Source organism: Eupeodes corollae, chromosome 1 (genome assembly GCF_945859685.1).
Source record: "Eupeodes corollae chromosome 1, idEupCoro1.1, whole genome shotgun sequence".
Lineage (NCBI taxonomy): Eukaryota > Metazoa > Arthropoda > Insecta > Diptera > Syrphidae > Eupeodes > Eupeodes corollae.
The window spans coordinates 184364343-184385517 of NC_079147.1; the positions used below are offsets into that span (position 1 = coordinate 184364343).

At 32.4% G+C, this 21175-nt stretch overlaps 1 protein-coding gene across 4 annotated transcripts in view; it reads right to left on the reverse strand.

The window, feature by feature from the left end:
- Positions 1-3839: 3839 nt before the first annotated feature.
- The window catches only part of LOC129939521 (protein limb expression 1 homolog), a 187249-nt gene continuing 169913 nt past the window's right edge, over positions 3840-21175 (reverse strand). For all 4 annotated transcript variants that reach the window (XM_056047559.1, XM_056047562.1, XM_056047563.1 and 1 more), the window contains exons 3-5: positions 5236-5399; positions 4973-5163; positions 3840-4902 (exon numbers count right to left, since the gene is read on the reverse strand). In XM_056047559.1, coding sequence (XP_055903534.1) covers positions 4536-4902; positions 4973-5163; positions 5236-5399 — 722 coding nt within the window. In that variant the 3' untranslated portion in view covers positions 3840-4535. The remainder of the gene's footprint in view (positions 4903-4972; positions 5164-5235; positions 5400-21175) is intronic.

A 21175-nucleotide genomic window follows, 5' to 3' on the forward strand; every position in this document is an offset into this window, starting at 1 on the left:
TATTTTATTTTATTAAATGGAATTCAAACTCAAAGAAGAGTACTTGAAATTTTAAGTGTAATTTATTTTTTATTGTATTTGAGGCGCGAATGTACGATATGGGAAGATTTAAAAACTTGGGGGAATGATAATTCCTCATATATAAAAAGTGAATTTATTTTAAATAATAATGTTTGAGGCGAGTTATAAAGTGTTTGCGACTCTGTCAGCTTTGTGGATTTTAAAGACCAAATAGTATATATTAAAATAAAATGTAATATTCATTGGTTTTTGAGAAAACTTAAAACGAAATAACGGTTCCATGGGGGTATCCTTCGGGAGCAATAAAAAAATATTTATTTATTTAAAGAATCCAAATTAACAATAAAAATTTAAAAAATCTATCTATTTTTCTATTTTTGACCAACAAATTTATATGGGAAGTCATGTTATCTGTAGTCTTAAAAGCATGAACAAAATTTGCAACACGAATCGTCTCAAAACCTTAATTTACAAATTTGAAGTCAATCGAACGAATGGTTTGGGCTGTAGGAGCGAGGACAAAAAGACAGACGGACTGACTTTTTTCGACTGCTCCACGATCTTAATATCATGTTTGATTGAAATCTTGAGTTCTATAGTTCCTATTTGTAGCAATTAAAAAGTGAAGTACACGAAAAATTAATTTCAAAATAAAGGGAAAGAGGTGCTGAAGCTGATAAACAGCAAGTAATACAGAAAGAATTTTAACACAATTATTGGCATTATGTTATTTTGACGCAATGCAGTTTCTTAGAAACTTGGGGGAACCATTCACGTTTTAAAGCAGCATCCATGTTGTCTACGCGACCCAAGTCTCAGCTTTCGACTAAATTATTGTATAAAATATTGACTCGTCTGGGGGGCCTAACCAATAATATTGTCTAATATTTTCCTTAAAGGGACCGCTTAATGTTTTTTTTAACGGCATTCTCAATTTTCTTTTTCTCGCAGGTTAATTTAAGATGCGTGGGTAAGGAGTGAAATTTTTGCTTTTTATTTAAAAAATATTTAAAAAGTTTCTTAATATTTGTAGAAACTTTAAAATTAGTCTATTTTTCTGAACTAATTTTGGCTGAAATCTTTGAGAACACTCAATTTATTTTCAGAACCATAGAACTTTGTTTCATATGAGTTAATAAAGTTATTTGAATAAGGTTCGGTATTATTATTTGGAAAAGTAAAATACCACGACAATAAAGAAAATGTGTGGAATTCTGTTGACTACAATGTAGGCTGTCAATTTTCATTCACAAGTTCTTTATATTGCTAATGAAATTTTTGTATGTAGCCTGGCAAAAAAATACAACTTACATTTTTAAAACATTTTAAATCGATCTTGAGGTTTATATTATTATCTCAAGTGTGTGAAAATAGAAAAGCATTTTCTCTTGCATTGAAAATTATTTTGTAAAGTTTTAATAGACCAATTTAAGTCGTTATAGAATGATGGAAAATAACATTTCTACCAAAAATTCAATGAGACAACGTACAAAAAGGGAATTTTGGAAATTATTGTGAAATATTTTTAAAAAAATATCACAATGCCAACGATTTCTCGAAATGGTAAGTTTCATGTGTGTGTGGTGTTAAAAATTGACCTGAGTAATTTGTATTTATGAATTTGGCAGCACTTAAAGAAAATTAATTTTAATGAAGGATATATATTTGACAGTGATGACATCTAGTTTGGCATCACCTTAATGAAATTTACTAGTCATTTAATTTTAATTAACTTCCCTTGATCAGGTTTTAGGTAATTTGTGCAAGTGGATAAGTACAAATAAAATAAATATCAACCAACCATAAGTTTTCGACAGTATTCAAATTTTAGAGATCATCACGAGCGGAACTCTTGAATCGCGAGAAAAAAAGGGAAAAAGAAAAGTGAAAGTTTAATTTACTAAAAGCTAAAAACAAGTTTATAAATTTTATTTAATTCAGCCTTTTGACTTAAAAAAAATTAAAAATAAAGTATAATGGCGTTGCAGTACATCACCAAATATTTACTTCCTGCCTTAGAAGAAGCCAACAATGGAACTTTTGCTCGTGTGCAAAAGTATATAATTGAAAATTCAGCCGAGAATTTTGATCCTTCAAACTGCCCATCGCCATCACCATCACTCACATCTTCATCCCTCTGTGACTGTTTCAACTGCATAAATAATTATACCGATGATGAAGAGGAAGGATCTTACACATCGTCAACACACCATCATTTATCTGTGTCGCAACAATCCATCGCATCAAGATTATCGTCACCAAGTACCCTGAACTCTGATGAAGATGAAGACGAATTTAAGGAATCACCACCATCCAAGCCATCGACCCTGCCATCGAATCTACTGGTAGTTCCAAGTGAACTTAAAAAATACATGGATCGTTATCCTGAAGTATCCAATTTAGTACAAAATAGTATTGATCTGATTACGACAGAGTGTACTGATTTGGAAAAATATGTGAAAAGTGATTTTGGAATTTTTGCGCTTATGAAGGAAGTTTTGTCATCATCGCCTGAGAATTCTAGACTACTTTCGGATCAAAATTTAGGAATTTTTTACGAAATGACGGAAATTTTAAAGGAAAAAATTTCTGAAATGGAATCGGCAACAGAAAATTTAAAAAATACAGAAGAAACATTTCAGAATATTCTCGGGACACTAAATTCTTCTTCATCATGATTTAATTAATTAATTTGGAAAATATTATAAAAATGTACCCTTTCTTATTTACAAATGTATAAAAAAAATCTTTCAATAAATTTTTAAGCATAATTATAATTGTTTTTGGTTTTTCTTTTTTCCTAAAATTTTGGTTAAGATTTTCAACTCCTCACATTTTTCAGCAAATGCTTCAATTGTTCATGATTTCGAAACAAAAGGGTTGCTGCTTATTGAAGACTTAAAAGATTTTAATTGTTAAAAATGTTCTTATTTAAGTTGGAAAATTTAATTCTAAAATACTTTCGGATCAAAATTTAGGAATGATTTACGAAATGGCGGAAATTTTAAAGGAACAAATAACTGAAATGATATCGGCAACGGAAAATCTAACAAATACAGAAGAAACATTTCAAAATATTCTCGAGACACTTAATTCTTCTTCATCATAAGTAAATTAATTGATTTGGAAAATAAAATAAAAATGTTTAATTTCTTATTTACAAATGTATAATCAAAATTTTTCAATAAAATTTTAAGCATAAAAATAATTGTTTTTGGTTTTTCTTTTTTCCTAAAATTTTGGTTAAGATTTTCAATACCTCACATTTTTCAGCAAATGATTCAATTGTTCATGATTTCTAAAGAAAGGTTTGCTGCTTATTGAAGACTTAAAAGGTTTTAATTGAGAAATTATTTAAGTTGGAAAATTTAGTTCTAAAATACTTTCGGATCAAAATTTAGGAATGATTTACGAAATGGCGGAAATTTTAAAGGAAAAAATAACTGAAATGGAATCGGCAACGGAACATCTAAAAAATACATAAGAAACATTTCAAAATATTATCGAGACACTTAATTCTTCTTCATAATAATTTAATTAATTAATTTGAAAAATAAAATAAAAGTGTACCATTTCCCAACAACAAATGTATAATCAAAATCTTTCAATAAAATTTTAAGCATAAATATAATTGTTTTTGGGTTTTTTCTTTTCTAAAATTTTGGTTAAGATTTTCAACTCCTCACATTTTTCAGCAAATGATTCAATTGTTCATGATTTAAAAAGAAAGGGTTGCTGCGAACAAGGACACGTGTCATGGCACAAAGGAAACCTTAACGTGACCTATTATTGAAGATTTAAAAGATTTTCATTGAACAAAAATTTCACATTTAAGTTCTAAAATTTCAGTGGTTACTGGTGAATGTTGGCATTAGTGTTGTTTTTTAAAATTCCACTTTTAAGTTGCAAAATTTAAGTGGTTATTGTTGAATGTTGGCATTAGTGTTAATTTTTTATTGAGTGTAAGTTATCACTTTTTTGAGAAGATTTTTGGTAAAAATGTTAAGCTCAGTGAAAAAATTGTTAATGGTGGTTTATCGATCGAAACAAAAAGGCTTGAAATTATTGCAAACAATATATGCTGTAATGTTTCAGGTTATAAAAAGAATGTTATTTAATTGACTGTTTCAAGATTTAATTGTCAAGAACACATCGCATCGTTTTTGTTTATACTTTTCTTCCCATTCGTACTTTCACTTAGAAAATTTGGGCTCATGTGCCTATAAAATTATGTATCCGTCAATGAGATCATTTTTCTTATGGAAAATTCTCTGGGCACTTAAAAAAAAAACATTATAAAAATATAAATAAAAATAAAATAAAACACGCTTCTACATCTACCCTTTAAATAAAATCTATAAAATTGCTGTTAGAGATTAGATATTATATGGTATATAAAATTAATAAATTCATTAAGTAGGGCTGCTGTTCGTATTGTTGTTGTTATTATTTTGTGTGGTTCTGGTTGTTTTATTTACTTTATATTCTTCAATCACCTTTTTATTTTATTAACTTTAGCTATTCATAGCATTCCCACCACCTAATTGTGTATGCGCCAACATAAGTATATCCTTTTTTTCCTTTGGAAATCTCAGCTCACGTCCAGCCAAACGTGCAGTCTCTAATTCTCTCTCAGCTTGTGCTAGCTCTCTACCCAATACACCTGGATTTTCTTGTTCACGAGCAATCCAATCTAAAGCCATTTGAGCACGCATATCATCGTCTAAGCTACGATTTGAATAATGTGCGACAACTTCTTGCCGAGAGCATTGACGTTCACGCATTGCTTTAAGCGAGCCATTCCAATGTAATAATTGAAAAACTGTCATAAGTTCTTGAAATTCTAACATTGTGCGACCTTTATTGGCTTCTAACATGAATCTGAAATATAAAACAAAAGAGCATATCTTAGTCTTAGTTTTTTTTTTATTTAAAGGCTTGTGTGACTTACCTAAAGGCACCAATGCCAGTATCAGGACCATCGCCTTCTTGAGCATCGCCTTTAAATGATGCTCTAGCTTCTTGTACAGCTTTTTCAATGAATTCATCGCTTATTCTTCGCGATGGATGTTCATTAAATACCGAATTCATCAAAGCGATTTTCGCTGAACTTCGACGGGCTTCAGCTTTAGTTGGGCAGTTCTAGAAAACAAAATAAAACAAAGAATTTAATAAAAGGTTTGAAATTTTATTTTCGTCTTTAACTATTCTTACTTGAAAACTTCCAAAACAACTTCCACCAGGCAGGGTTACATAACAAACATACGGCTGACTATTTGATGGTACCGATTCATAAATAACAAGAGCACCATTTTTCAAATCAGCTCCACGAGCTTGCTTCATTTGCCAGAATTCTTGTAGAGCTTCCACTACATTAACTGAAATTAAACAAAATACAGAGATTGGTACACAAACTTTTTTTTTAAGACAAGCTTGATAAAAAAATTATTGTTAATTAAAATTGATTAAAGAAAAAACTAATAAAAACCTAACAAGATGGGCCCCAAATGTCAACCTTGTGTTATGCCTGATTTCTTTTTTATTTCACACTTATCAACAGTGCGCGTCTGTTCATTTAACCAAGAGAAGAACCCAGATAAAAATATTTCTTTATTTGATCTCATTCAATGAAGATGAAGATTTATTTCCACCACCATCACCTTTCACAGAGACAGACCCACCTAATAAAAGTACGAGTACAGGATCGTAGTGGCTAGTGATTTAGTTTCCCTCAAAACTATAGAAACGTAACTTGAATTTCTTTTCCTTAAAAGATATACAAGTTCAAGGCAGACCAATGCACATTCACATCAGACTTTTACAGAGAACATCGGTCTTCTTATCTTAAAATTTTATCAATCAAACTGCAATTTCCAGTTAACACTCTATTCGGAACCGTTTGGACCTTTTGGTTTTAGTTTTGTTCGCTTCGAATTCGCTGTTAAACGTGGTGTGAATGTGTTACGCTGGGTTTGGGTATGTTCCTTTTGGTGTGCATCCATTTAATTGGAACTTAAACGTCATCGTCCAGTCCAATTCAGATTCATGATCATGGGGTTTGGGGCATGGGCATGGAGCAATGGGTTCTCTCAATGTGATTATAATATGGTTAAAAAGGGAAATATAGTTTATTGGAGGATGCTTCTTCTTTTTATGTTTTTCTTTAGCTTAATTTATTCTTTGGTAGAAGTTTGTGTTAATTAAAACAGTTTTCCGTGCAGCGCAAGCACGCAAATTAATTTACGATCGCACATTTAATCGCGCTATCAGAATTTTGTTATCTTCATCGTTCAAGTTGTCCACCATTTGAAGTTCATGAGCTGTTTATTCTTGTATAAAAATACCTTCGTTCCTATCGAACTATAGGCGTAACTTCGTATAATAATTTAAAATTGAATCGTTTGTTCTTTTTTTGGCACAGGAATATAGCTTTATTTATTTCCTGAAAAAACATTAATTTAGACCTTAATTTGAAAAGATTAGAGATTGAAATTGAGTTTAGGCATTTTTAGTGTGGAAAAGATAATACCAACTCAAAATGTAAACTAGTTGAAGTTTTGAATACGATTGGTAGATGGGGTTGGAGTAAGAAAAGTAATGCAAATTCATTATGTCACCTTTTAGGCAGACTGCTCACTGTGCTAAAATTAATGTTCGATCTTAACAGGTTGTTTGGTTACTCAAAAATTTCCTTTTTTTATATCAGGAAAGATACAACAAGAGAGTAAAAAATGTCCCCTCTTCAATGAAGCGCTCTGATATCTCTGAGCAACAAAAAAAACAGAGATCTTTATTTGAGAGCTCAGTTCTATGCTCAAAAAACCCCAACAATAAAAAAAAACAGTTTTCACATCACTTTATCATACTTCTACTCATTTAAAATGTAATTTAGGGTCTTCCTCACTCTCTTCATTTTTTAAATATTACTTGGGATTGTGACGAAATGATGAGGTATACAAAATTTAACCCGTTTAAAAGTGTAGACAGTATTTGAAGTCTACATTTCACGTTATTTGACAATATAATATGGACATATGAGTAAACTGTCACACATTGACATTTAGACACTTGTTTGCGATCATATTTCATTTCATATTTGTCAAGCTTTCGATTCGCTTTTATATATAGTAGGGGTCTCATCCTAGTTCCCACTATCAGAATGCCACTTAACAACTTATTTTAAACATTTACCAACTTGTCATGTCTGTTGCAACTAAAATTTAGACATTGGAAAATTGCACTAGTAATTATGGTCCAGTCAACTCGAACCTACTATATATGTATGTTGTACAGTATATGTCATCTAATTGCTGTCAAAAAATAAAAAAAATATGTCTACAAAAACTAAACTATATGAAATATACACTATGACAATTTTGCGTTCAATTAGTTACCACCTTAGCATAAATAATCAACTTTACTACAACCTGTATATATTTGTACGCTACGCATAAATCCACTTAAAATAAAACTCATAAAGTCAGCAAATTTACTTCTCCAAAACTGGACCAGAACTTCAATGCATTTTAATTGGATTTTCTATACGATTTTTCCACTTATTATTATGCAATTATTTTGTACGTTACTTTTTGCAATCATTTTAGATATGTCTACATATATGAAGCTACACAGCTACTGTCAGGTAAGTAAATAAAGTAGCAGTTCTTCTTACTAGGTCAGGTATAAAATTCGCAACGCTGCTGATCGAATTGATTATTTATACAATTTCTTACAGTATGTTGTGTTAAATAGATTTGATATAGCGGGTGTTTTTTTTATCGGAGGTGGTCTTTTTGACAGCTGTCACTTATTTATTACTAAGTTATTCTTGGACAACGCTTGCAAATCGACCAAAATTATTAAGAAAATAATGGTTCGGTTACATATAGCCAACGAAACAGCACATTATCTCGCGTCTTTGTGGCTTCCAAGTCGCATGTCTACGTAGGTAAGAATGAGACGAGTGACGTCTTAGAAGAAAATATTCGGCGAGTTATTGGTGACACACGTACGTTTTAAATAGAATTATATGCGTTTTATTTCCTCTTCAAAATTACAAGTCTTAAAAAAACACCCTTTGCTAGATAGCTATGTCCATATACGGAAAATTAGTTCGAATCAACACTTTTGTTTCTCTACTTCTAATGTAGAAATTGTGGAAGTAAATTGGCTGCCAACATTCCCCAAACTCCCAAAAACTTCTGTGTTTTCTCAACAGGAGGCTTCAAAGTTAAAGATTGCGTGTAAAAACTGTTTATTTTTTGGAACTTAGAAGTGTCAATAAATGTTTACTTAACTGTGTTATGCCTATGATTTTCATTCACCTGATGATGGTGTGAACTAGGTTGGCAACTGGCAGCGGCCGATTTGGGTACTTTATGACTGAGAAACATCATGAGTGAGTCTATGTTATAGCTGCAGGCTTTTTTCATAGGTACCTAACTTATCGAGATGTGTGTGCTTAACGATCGCCGCCCGGCTCGGCAGCGATGGCGTGCAAAAAACCATAGTTCCACTATTTGAAAGAGTTCCATTGCGATCTTTTGTTGTCAATAATAATTGAATAAGAATCGATGTAGCCATAACTTATATGGTGGTAAATGGGGGATATTAATACGAAGAAATTCAAAAACCGGGAGAAACCATAAAAAACCACCTTGAAGCTATTTGTCACTTCGTAAAGAGTTTGATTATACATATACATTTTTGTTTCAAGTATATATGAAATGGACATGATTGCCCTAGGGATTTGACTTTTTATATGCATATAAAAATAGAGCAGTAGCAACTTCTATATGATGTCATTCAATGAAAAATGATTTATGAAAATATAAAGTTAAGCCGCAACTAACTTGATTGGCCTTGGCTTGTTAAGAAATCTTAACAACAGAAATAATCTATATATATATTCTTTATATATTTTTTAATTATCCGATTTTCTGTATTTGAAATAAAATTATATGGATTTCAACAAGTCAAACTGTTTATAAAATAAATATATTATAGACATTTTTTCAAAAACTTTTACTGAAAGTTTAAACCGTCTGATTGATAGACGTTTGTCTCACTTCCTTACCTCTTTTCAATCATCAAATAGAAATGAGATAAAATGATGAAACGTAACAAATTAGTAGCTTGTTGCTATTTTCGTCGTTAAGTAGGCAAAGTAAGTCACCAACATTCATGGCTCAAGTTTTCGAAAAACTGCTACTGAAAAGTCTCAGAAAAATAATAGAAGAAAAAAGATACATTTCGAAGAATCAGTTTGGATTTCAAAATAAACATTTCAAGGACATCGAACAACGGATGTAATGGAAATGGCACTCGAAGTAAAACAAGCATTATCGCCTGTATATTGTATTTGTAGATGTTTCTCAAGACTTTGGTTTGGCACTTGGAACTGAACTCTCCCAGGCAGAACTACAAAATATTGAGATCTTATATATAAAACCAACCGATTCTTTAAATTACGGTACACCAAAATTACTCGGAACTACAAAAAATAGAAGAAGGAATTGTCAAGTGGACACCAATACTATCATGGAGACCTTTGCCGATAACACTGCAATATTGGCGCAAGACAGATCAATTCCAAGGCTACAGAAGAATTACAAAATGTTTGGGAAAAAAATGAAGCATCAAACTAAACAAAGCCGACATAATGTTCCGATTCTATAAACAGTACGGTGGTTCCTCTCTCCTATACTGCCAAATACTCTGGATGCACAGCTTAAACGAAAAGAGCACATCAAAAAGTAAAGAGAAGAGCTATGAAGAAGAATGTACTGGCTAATATGAAATAACTCTGACTAAATGGAAATAACTCAGTATTGAAATCTGTTTGGACTCATTCGGCCTTTTAAAAATTTTCAGCTCTTAATAAATAAACAAATAAATTCGTTGATAACTAGGACCTAGTGACTTACAAGGCTCAACCATAGGTATGTGCGAGTAATGTTTTCAGGGATGGAGGGGACCTACAGTTTTAAGCCGAATCCAAACGGTTTATTTGAGAAATTTGTCTATTCCTCGCAAGAGGCAGTACCCGTGAAAAACACTTTAGATGGCACAGCAGGGATTGAACCCAAGGCCTCTGGCGTGGACAGTCCAACGCACTTACCATCATGCCACGGGTACAGCTCTTAGAAAACAAAAATTTCAGTTTTAAGAATTTTTTATGAAATATATTTGATTCAGCGTTTTACTCAGAACTATCTGAATACTCAGAGACCGTCCTTTTGAACAAAGTCACGGCCTTCCTCTACGTTGATGTCCATTCGATCTACAAGACGAAGCCACACTCTTTTCCTTCTTTGAAAGGGTCCAGGCCTCAGTTAAGTGGATTAATAGAGGTGCCTTCGTAGACAAAGTCCTCAACTACCTCAAAGCTATAGCTGTCCATGGTGATGTTTTGTTCAAGACGTCGTCGTTCAATGTCCTTTTTTGATGACAGCATATATTTGGTCTTGCCTCATTAACCAATTTCTTTCCAAAACGATGTTGAAGAAGTCGCATGACAGTGCATTGACTCGTCTAAAACCTAACATCTCACCGATGCATTTGATGTCAAAAATGAATCGGTGAGATCTTTTCCGACCTTGATAGAGCAGCGTGCATTCTCCATCGTCATTTTGCACAAACGGATAAGTAAGACAGGGATGTCAAAACTAGACTTTGCTCTTTAGGGCTCTTTCATATAGATGCTGTCATACGCAGCTTTAAAATCGATAAAGAGATGGTGGGTATAGGTTTGACGTTTCTTGGTTTTTTCCAAGATCTGCGTAATGCGAAATATTTGGTCAATGGTGGACATTCCTGCTCTATAGCCACACTGATAAGGCTTCCAACTTTTAATAATACGAGAGAAAGGATCTTAAATGAAAAGTTCAGGAGACTGATGCCATTGTAGTTGGCGTACTTTAAAGTTTCTCCTTTCTTGTGTATTGGGCAAACTATGCTGATATTCCACTCATCAGGCATGCTTTCTTTCGACCATATTTTGCAGATGAGTTGGTGTATGCTCCGAACCAAGTTTGCGTGCTGCTTTGAATAATTCGGCAGTAATGCCGTCAGCTAACTTCACTTCGTCGAGGTTGGGTAAGTAAAATTGGTGATCTGAGTCGGTTGAGTTGTTTTATTTCCCTTACAGCGAATTCGATTCGTAATCGCCGTTATATAATTTTTAGAAGTGGTCTTTCCATATTCTGAACTGCGGTTCTACTACTATGTTCCCCTTATCTTCCTTACAGCTTTCGGTACCCGAGTAAAAATGTTGGCCCTATTCTGATGCTCAAAAGGATCGTTTCTCCTCATTTTCTCTAACGAGAAAATCGTCCTCATTTCATATTACATGAATCTTTAGGATTCTTTCCGTTTTTCTACGCATATTTTGTGGACCTGATTTCGTCCTAAATGAAGGTTTATCAACATAGAAAAAAAAAATATTGCCCTTCTTTCAAACTTAATAAGCCTACCTGGTCGTATACCTGTTCTCAAAAAAAAGAAGATGGCAATGGCGATAATAACCGTGACATAAACAAAGATGGTCACAATGACGACGACAATGATGATAACGGCGACGAAGAAAACAATTTCGACGAAGAAAATTAAGATTAAGAACCAATATTTTTACTGTTTGTATTACTTTAAAAATTAATCACTAATGTTATTAAAAACTTCTTTACTTATTGAATAAACAAATAATAAAATTGAAATATAAATTGTATTAGCTTCCTAATAAAAAAAATGAAAGAGAGTGAGACAGAAAGAGCAAAAGCAACTAGGAAAGAAAAAGAGAAAGATAGAGAAAAGAAATATAGTGAGAGAGAGTATAATAAAGTGGTATTAGAGAAAGAGAAAAAAATAGAGAGAGAATTGAACAAAAAAAAAGTAATGGTCAAGATGGAAAAGGTTCATTTGAGGCTTTTTGCTGTCGTCTTCATTTGAACCTATACATCGTATTTTGTCCAATTCAAATGAGGAGCAACATTTTAACAGTAAGTGATCCTCATTTCAATCTCTTTGAACCTCAGAGAACCTGAATTTTGAGGACGAAAATAAAGCCAACATTTCGATTCGGGTACCGATAGATGGAAAAACTAAAAAGGAACATGTCAAATATGTCATGTATGTTTAAAGAGTGATTTTGATTAAAATTTTTCTTTCAAGTTTCTCCAATTCCATTTTTGTGAAATTGTTTGTCATTTTTTTTTAAATTTTTTAAAAGGTTTTCCACTTTTGGTTATCAGTGTATTATTTGTCTGACTTTCTGTCCTATAGAGACTTTTGATTTTGACGTTTTGATACTTAAAATCCTACCTCAGGTAGGAACAAGGCACAGGCAGAGAAGCCTGTCTATAGATCAAGCTCTATGTCAAATATGACTATCAAAAAGCATTCACTGATTGTCAGCTTTTAAAAAGATACTCTTTTTCGGTTCAGGTCAAAGATGTTCTGCATTTTAGTTAATTATACATTATAGCAGGTAAAATGATAAAAAATATCAGGCTTAAGAAGCCTTACAGAAAAAACATAATAGTTTCTAAGGTTAATGCCAATTTTAAGAACTCTTAACGATAAAATTGTTTTAAAGTTTGTTGCAGAGTTTTAACAACTTAGTGAAATTCAAAGGCTAATGCCTATTTTACACCTCAAGAATTCTTTCGCATAAACATTTATCATATTTCTAAAACCATCATCACACCTTTCAATACTTCAATCATCACTTCAGATATGAAACCATGTTGGACAATGGACTTAAGTTTATTGTTATGTCATGGTGCTTTGGTAAAACGCAAAAGTAGGTTAAACACCCATAAGTCGTTGGCATAAATTTTAATTGATACTGACACTTTTTATAACAGACCCATTTTTGTATAACTTTGATGGTCATTGTACACAACAACAAAAATAAATTACTTACACAAATGTATCTAAAAATATGCTTATTTTGTGTAATAAATTTAAGAATTTGTCAAATTGCTGAATAATAAATTATCGGTCTTAGCTCTTTCTACTGCAGGTATATTATATGCCTCTTCTAGGACCATACATAAAATGTGTTATTTTTATTTATTTTTAATTTATTAACTTCCAACATGAAATTCACAATCTGTATAGATGTATATGTTTTGTTCGTATATGTATAAAAACAGCCTCAATACAATCTCTTCATACAATGTTGTCAATAGGAGTACATATATAAATATGTAGGTACGAGTAAGGTATCTTGTATATGAAGTTGGAATGGTATGTAATAACGGCCGGAGGCAGCCAGCGGCCGAGCGGCTCTCGTCGACGACGACGAAAACAACCAAGAACCCATCCACATGATGTTTATAATGAAAAGAGTCAACTTCTCCAATCTTCTCATCGTTCGAGCGCACTTCGGCCGCAGCGCGCGGTGGTTCGGATATTCTCTGAAGATTTCTTCGAGATTGAGTGAAACGAATTAAATTTGTTAAACTATGCAAATTTCCATTAATGAACCAGTTCCATTGGCGTTGGTGATATTTACACTCTAAGTCTTCCGATTACCAATTATATTTTGGCGTTTTTGAACTAAGTGACAAGTGATTCATTTCTATCATTTATTTTTGTAGTAAAGTTTTTTTATATTGAGCATTGATATTGTCTTATTCCAAAAAGTACACACTTTTATACAATTGTATGCTTAATCATTAGATCTGGAGTGTTACTTCACGAAAAGTATTTAAATTCATTAAACACAAAAAAAAAAAAAACATACACAGCATACAAGTCATTCGCACAAATTAACCTACTTTAAGGTATAGAAGGCACTTTTCAACTTTTCTTTCGCTTTTAATTGATCTTTAGATTATTTGCATCCTAACTGTAATACGAATATGTATATGTTATGGTCTTATGGACGTCAATGTGTAAAATGTTAATATGTGTTGATTTTTAAATTCCTTTAAAATATGCCAGAGACATTGTTTTGAATTCTTAAACAAAGATAGAAAAGAAAGGAATTCCACCACATTCGTGTAGTACGGCCAAAGAAGGAATACATGTACCTTACAGTGGGGCCAAAGTTTTGAATTAAGGGTGAGCTGAGGACCATTCCCAGAAACGTAAGTATAACGGTTAAACTGTTAAATGGAAGGTATTGTAGAATACTGTAGGCCCCCTTCATCCCAGACACGAGCCGCACAACAGAATTGGTTGATAGTTGTAAGTCACTGAGCCTTAACTATCAATGGATTTGTTGCCCACCTAATTTATTTTAAGAGCCACTCATATTTGCAAGGGGATGAATTCCGCTTTAATTATGAAAGACAGCATTAATTTTTCAAAGTACATTGCACAATACTGTTTAGGCCGAAATTTAAAGAGCTTATCATATTTTATCGTTTCACATGCGAAGAGGAGGAACGTGAGTTTGAAAAAGAATATGAAAAGTTTGGAGTATACCATTTTCAGGAAAGCAATTTTTTTGGATTTGAAGTTGCAGGAGAGAGACATAAAAATAAAAAAAAAAGTGTCGGAGACAAAACAAAGTTCTGCGGCACACCAGCATTTCTCTCATGGTTTTCAGAATGGTCCGAAAGTTAATTCAAAATTGAACACAGAAGAGATTTATCTAAAAAAAAACGCATTTTCGATAAGAGAGCATGATGCCGAACCCTTAAAAAAATGTGTAAAAAATTGTTTCACTTTTCGTTAAGATAAAACATAACATCACCAATTACCTTATTGGTGCTAAGGCTGTACTGCCTCCGATCTTTCAGGTATTTGTCATGGGTTTTTACGCGACAGAGTATTTGCTGTGATATACAATAATCAAATACACTGCCGATTTGTTTTTAAGTAAAAGTTATCGTCTGGCATTTTTAAGAGTTGAGGGTAAGGCTATTTTTGCCACACCAAAATGAGAAACTTTCAATGTCGGCTTGTAAAAGGATACGATCTTGGGTGGATTTTATTATGTTAAAAATGTTCATGTAATCAGCAAAAATAAGAACTCTACTTGAGCGTAGATATGACGATATATCGTTAATAGACAGGATGAATAGAAAAGGACCAAGATGGCTTCCCTGGGGAACACCAGATTTAACAACAAAAGGTTCAGAATGACAATTTCTAAATTTTACCTCATAGGACCTGTTTTCAAGGTATGATTTGATCCAAGCTAAGAAAAATAGTGGAGAACCAGGAGCATTAAGTTTAAATAAAATAATTCCGTGGCTAAGTTAATCAAAATCTTTAAAAAAGTCAGTGTATACACAGTCAACTTCATAACCTTGTTCTAAAGCGTTTGAATATATGTTTAAGAATGTGAGGAGATTTGTAAGGGTTGACCTTTTTCTCACAAAATCATGTTGCTGTTAGCAAATGAGATTTTTACTAAAAAATGCTACACTTTTACAAACAACTTGTTCAAACAATTTAGGAATTCAAGAAAGCTTTGCAATGGGCCTGTAGTTTGTTATATCCACAATGTTACCTTTCTTGAAATGTGTTAGTAGTGTTAGAAATGGCTTCTTCCATACACTGGGAAATTTGCCTCTTATTAGAGAAAGTTTGAATAAGAATGTAAGGAGTTCAACTAAAGCATTACTACACTCTTTAAATACAATCGGGGGTATACCATCGGGACCGGCTGAGCAGTCATCATTCAACGCGGATAAAAGATCAAGGACCGTACTCTGTAGAATAGGGATACTAGTTTGCAAAAAGGTTCGAAGATTATGAAAGTATACTTCATCAACTTCTTCAGGGCTATTTACAAATGATTCACGGAAATTTGTTGCGAAAGCGTTACAGATATCAACAGTTGTGTCTAATGAAAGGTTCTTGTAAGTGAGGTTAACTGGAAAGCCATCTGATTTTTTCTTTAAGTTTACAAGTTTTCAACATTTTTCAGAATTCTCTTTCAAAGAGGTGCCCATATCAGTAAAGTAAATAGCATATAACAAATTAAAAAGAGACTTAAATTCGTTAAAAAGTTTAACATACAAAGAGAAGTTGATTATGGATACAGAGTTTTGAGAAAAGTTTTCCATGCCTTTCTTTTGTTACGCAGTAAACGCAATTATTTCGTGTACCAAGGGTGACTAAAGTTTGTGTTTCTTGATTTCTTTAAAGGTACATTTTTTTCTAAACAATTATTAAGGTGTTGTGTGTGTGGTGTTGATATTTAGCAATATTAGTAATTCCTGATCTGGATCTAAAAAAGAGTTCTAATAGCTTCAGAAGATAACAAATTTTATACTTATAAACCATGCGAAAAACACACATATTAATTATATTCTCACAATGTTTGAGGCCATACCACAGAAAGTATTAAAAATTAAGATAAGAAAGGCTTCTAAAATATATATCTTACCTTCCATCCTATAAAAACCCATGACTAACTCTCTTTTCCACTTCGGTTGACATAGTTTATTCTAATTGAATGGACGACGCGACGCATGGGTTTTAAGAAGGCTTAAAAGACTCTGCGTGTTACAATGTATTTGAAGAAAACATGTTAAAGGAGACCATTCACAATGACTGATGGTTTTATAAGTGATGCTATATAAGCCTTAGGTGGGTGGAATTAATTAAGACCATTCGTTTCATTTAAACACAAGAACAAAAACAAAACATCACAAGAAAGTGTCCAATTTCCAAAAGACAACAATCAACATACCAACCCCGGAAACATAAATTATCACCAAGTTGAATTAAGTTGAGAAGAACAAAAATTGTTGGCCAATGGATGTGGATGTAGATGGCTTGTGTAGGATGACGACACCGTCAACGACAAATAATTTGGTTCGAAGCGGTACGGAATACCTAACCTTACCTACTGGCTTCTGGATGCTTTTTCTTCTTTCTTGAATGAAAATCTATTAAGAAATTTTATTTCAAATATGATAATTTTATTACATTTTTGGGGCCAATATTTGTTTAGGTTCGAATATAAATGATTAAATTAGTTAAATTTCTATTTAGGTGTATGTAAAGATAAAAGGGAGAACGAGTATCTTACATTTTTATAATTAGAATACAACGAAAAGTATCAAACATTTTTAGGTGATTTTGATGATAAGTCAATTTAAGATGATGACTTAATTTAAAGTAGGTATGGAAGGGTCAACAGAGGGTTATGCTAGATACTTTGTTCTTTTGGTGTTCAAGATGCGATGATGATGTCATCATTAGGTTTAAAATTCGAAATGATTAAAGACTATGAAATATGAGAGGATTATTGCTATCAATTTGTTGATTATATTTATAATTTTGTGTTTGTGTTTATTTTAAGATTTAAGTTTTCATAGTTTGTATTTATTTAAAGATTTTTTGTGGTTTTAGACAAATTTCAAAAATTTATGATTTTTTGCTTCCAAAGTATATATCTAACTAAAATGGATGAAATATTTCAGTTAACAAAGTATTAACAACTGCATCAGCAACTATCCCACTCCTTTAAATAATTCGCACTAAAAGAAGTTTAAAGAACGTAAGACCTTTTGGATATCAGTTCTTAACAACCTACGGAGACTTATTACGTTTACAAACATTGCAGATCAGATTTTATAAAACAAAATCTACCTACTCTTGTCTGAAGCTGATTAAGTAAGGCGTAGGTTTTGCAACAAGACGGAAAAATTAAATTTAATAGTGGATGTTTGGTCTAATAAAATCTATTTAATCTTATCTCGAAATCGTTTAATATTATTGAGAGCAATTAGTAATTCAAGATATAGAATATCCTCAAAGTGTTGTTAGTTAAAACACTCTTAATCGGTTTTATAGATATAGATTATTTTGTTTCTTCTTAGTATTTTTAAGCCTTATCTTATTCTTATCTTATCTATAATTTTTCGTTTGGGAACGTGTAGGTTAGGTTAGGTTGAGGGGCTAGCAGTTGATGTCTTTACCGTCACACTTAGATCAATACAGATCCATTGTGATACCCGTGAGTATTGCTACTCAAGCTAATAAGAAAAACCTATTTGTTCAGTTAGTCAATCCATTTAGAGGCTTTGATGAAGTTCAGAATATTAGTACCTGGCGTACTAGAGAGTTCTTCTAAATTCCCGAAGAAATAGTTGCCAAGCAGTTTCTTCCTTTGATGGGAGAGTGCGGGACAGTGACACAGCAAGGGCGGAGTGTCTTCATGCACCTCCTCGTCACCGCATCCTCTGCATAGATCATCTGAACTGATTCTCATCTTTTTAATATGATAACCTAATAGATTATATCCGGTGAATATCCTTACAAGAGATCGAAGTGATCCCTTGTGTAGCTGCATAATTCTTTCCACTATTTGTTTGCTAAAACAGCGCCAGATCTTTCTTGTAGTGCCACAGGTTCCACCTTTCATCGGCCTTGATAGTTATTCTTTTTGACAACTTTTTGGCGGTCAACTTGAGAGATTCAGAATAGAAGCCTGCCCCTATACCTGTGTCCATTTTGAGCCATCAGTATAGATAGCTATTGACGTTGAGAATGGGTAAGTTTTGCGGTTGTATAAAACAGCGACTATTTACCAGAATTGGTAGTCATTGATCAAATCTGTTCTTTTAAACCACTTGAGTTCTTTAGAATGCACCAAGTTGATCTCAGCCGAGTTATTAGGCTGGTAAACAAATTATACTTCTTCTAAGGTTTTGGTTGGAATCCGACTTGAAAATCAATCTTTCACGCTAAGATTTTGAGATATAACCATTAAGTATTCGAAACTGGTTACCTGATTGACGACGTTCGATCAACAGACATCGAAATACTATGCTTACAAATTAAAATGGAAACAGGACATTTATTTATTGTATCAGCAATTATACCTCCAAGCTCCAAGAATGAGGTTTTTGAAAAACTAAACAACTATATAGAAAGTATTTATATCTTTTTGGAGCCTGAAGACGAAGTACTGGTTGTTTGTGATTTTAATTTACCCAATCTCAATTGGATTCAAATTGACGACACTTAGTTCTACGTTTCAATAAACGCGTCATCTTCAAATGAATTTTTGGAAAAACACTCGATCTGGTATTTTTCTCCGAAACCATATGCTCTGAAGCAGCTGTGATTTTTTCTGCTGTCAAAATTGCGGACGAAGATTCCCATTATCCTGCATTAGACATATCACTTAATTTAAACATGGGTTCACCTCATATGGTATCTAATAACAACAAACTAGAATTTAACTTTAGTAGGTGTAATTTTGAAAACCTTTTTACGAGTAACTTATTATGTACGATCAATTGGGATCACTTATTTTGTAACTTAAATATTGACCATATGTGTACAATTTTGTATTTAACTCTTTTTGACTGTTTCTACAAAACGATTCTATTTTAAAAAGACTCGAAATAACTCGATTGTTCCACCATGGTTTGATTCTCACGTTAAAAACTTAAAAAAAAAGGAATAAAGATTGGATAAAGTATTATCAAACAGGAACTGATGATGGTGATGATGACTTTTCACTAACTTCTCTAACATCCTATATAAAGACTACATTCGGAAAATTTAATTAAACCTTAAAAATAGTCCTGATAGTTTTTGCAAATTCGTTAATCGTAAGAAGAAAACATGTGGGTACCCTAACTTAATGACTGATCCGACATCAAATAGGAATGAGCCGAGAATAATATCGAACATGTTTGCAAACTACTTCAAAGTTGTTTTTGCAGATTGTAATCCTATTAGTTTTCCTAACACATCTACCACTGTTATAAATTACGCCCACTTAAATTCTATCAATTTCGAATTTTTTAGTCCTGGTCCCGACCGTGTACCAACATCCATTTTAAAGAAATGTGCTGCGTATTTAGCACACCCGTTATGTGTTCTTTTCAACACGTCTTTAAGTAACTCGCTGTTTCTTTTTTCTGGAAGAGCTCCTTCATAATACCAGTGCAAAAAAAGGTCCTAAAAACAAAATAATGAACTACCGACCTATAGCTAAACTATCTGTGAAACCTAATTTGTTTAAGTCAATCGTAGGTAGCGTCCTTTCTTTTCACTTTAGTTTTTGTTAAAAAGCGTTCAACTGTTACTAATCTGTTTAACTTTGAGTCCTTTTGTTTAGATGTTTTTGAAAAACGTGAACAAGTAGATTGTATCTTATATGATTTCAGCAAGGCCTTTGACAAATTGTGCCATACAAATTTATTTTTAAAACTATCACAGCAAGGTTTTAACGACTGTTTCAGAAACTAGATCTCCTCATATTTACAAGATAGACGTTATACAGTTAAATTTCGTAATGAGTGTTCAAGTTCATTCGTTGTGAATTCTGGTGTCCCACAGGGTAGTCACCTTGATCCTAATTAATTTTTTTTATTTATAAATGACTTGGTTTTCTAATATACAAAATTCGTCTTTCCTAATATATGCTGAAGATATTAAAATAAAAAAAAATGAACTCTACATCTAACTGTCTTCTCTTGCAAGAAGACTTAATATTATTCAGGGAATGGTGCAATTATAATCGTCTTGTTTATAATGTTGACAAATGTAAAAATATGAGTTTTACGCGTACAAAAGTTCCAATCGTATTTAGTTACATGTTTGATTCCTGTGTTTTAAGAAGATTATATGTATATTCTGACTTGGGTGTTGTCTTAGATTCTAAACTAACATTTAATGAACATATCAACTTCATAGTTAAAAAAGCAAATAGAGTTCTGGGATATATTAAAAAAATTTCCGTGATTTTCGTGATCCATATGCTTTTTGTTTCATTTGTAAGACCAGTCCTGGAATATGCTTGCACAGTATTGTCACCTTAATACGCCGTACACGTCACAAGACTCGAAGCCATTCAGAAAAGATGTTTGCTATTTTGTCTACGATCCCTTCCGTATTCAAACATTACCGCCTTATTCACAAATACTTTCTCTGATAAATCATCCTTCTTTGACAAATCTTAGGATGTGATTGCAGTTTTGTTTTATTGTTTTATTGTTGGAATAATAAAAGGACAAATTTCATCACCATCAGTTCTTGGTAGTTTAAACTTTAGTTTTAGTTTGAATATAAGACTGCAGAAACCTTTGAATACTAATTTTAGCAGATCAAACTATTGTGTGCATAGACCCCTAAATCAATTCACGAAATGATAATATTATAAAAAGTATAAGTTCCAAATTTATATTTTTCAACAGTCTAGTTTAAGTTTATAGATTTTAATTATACA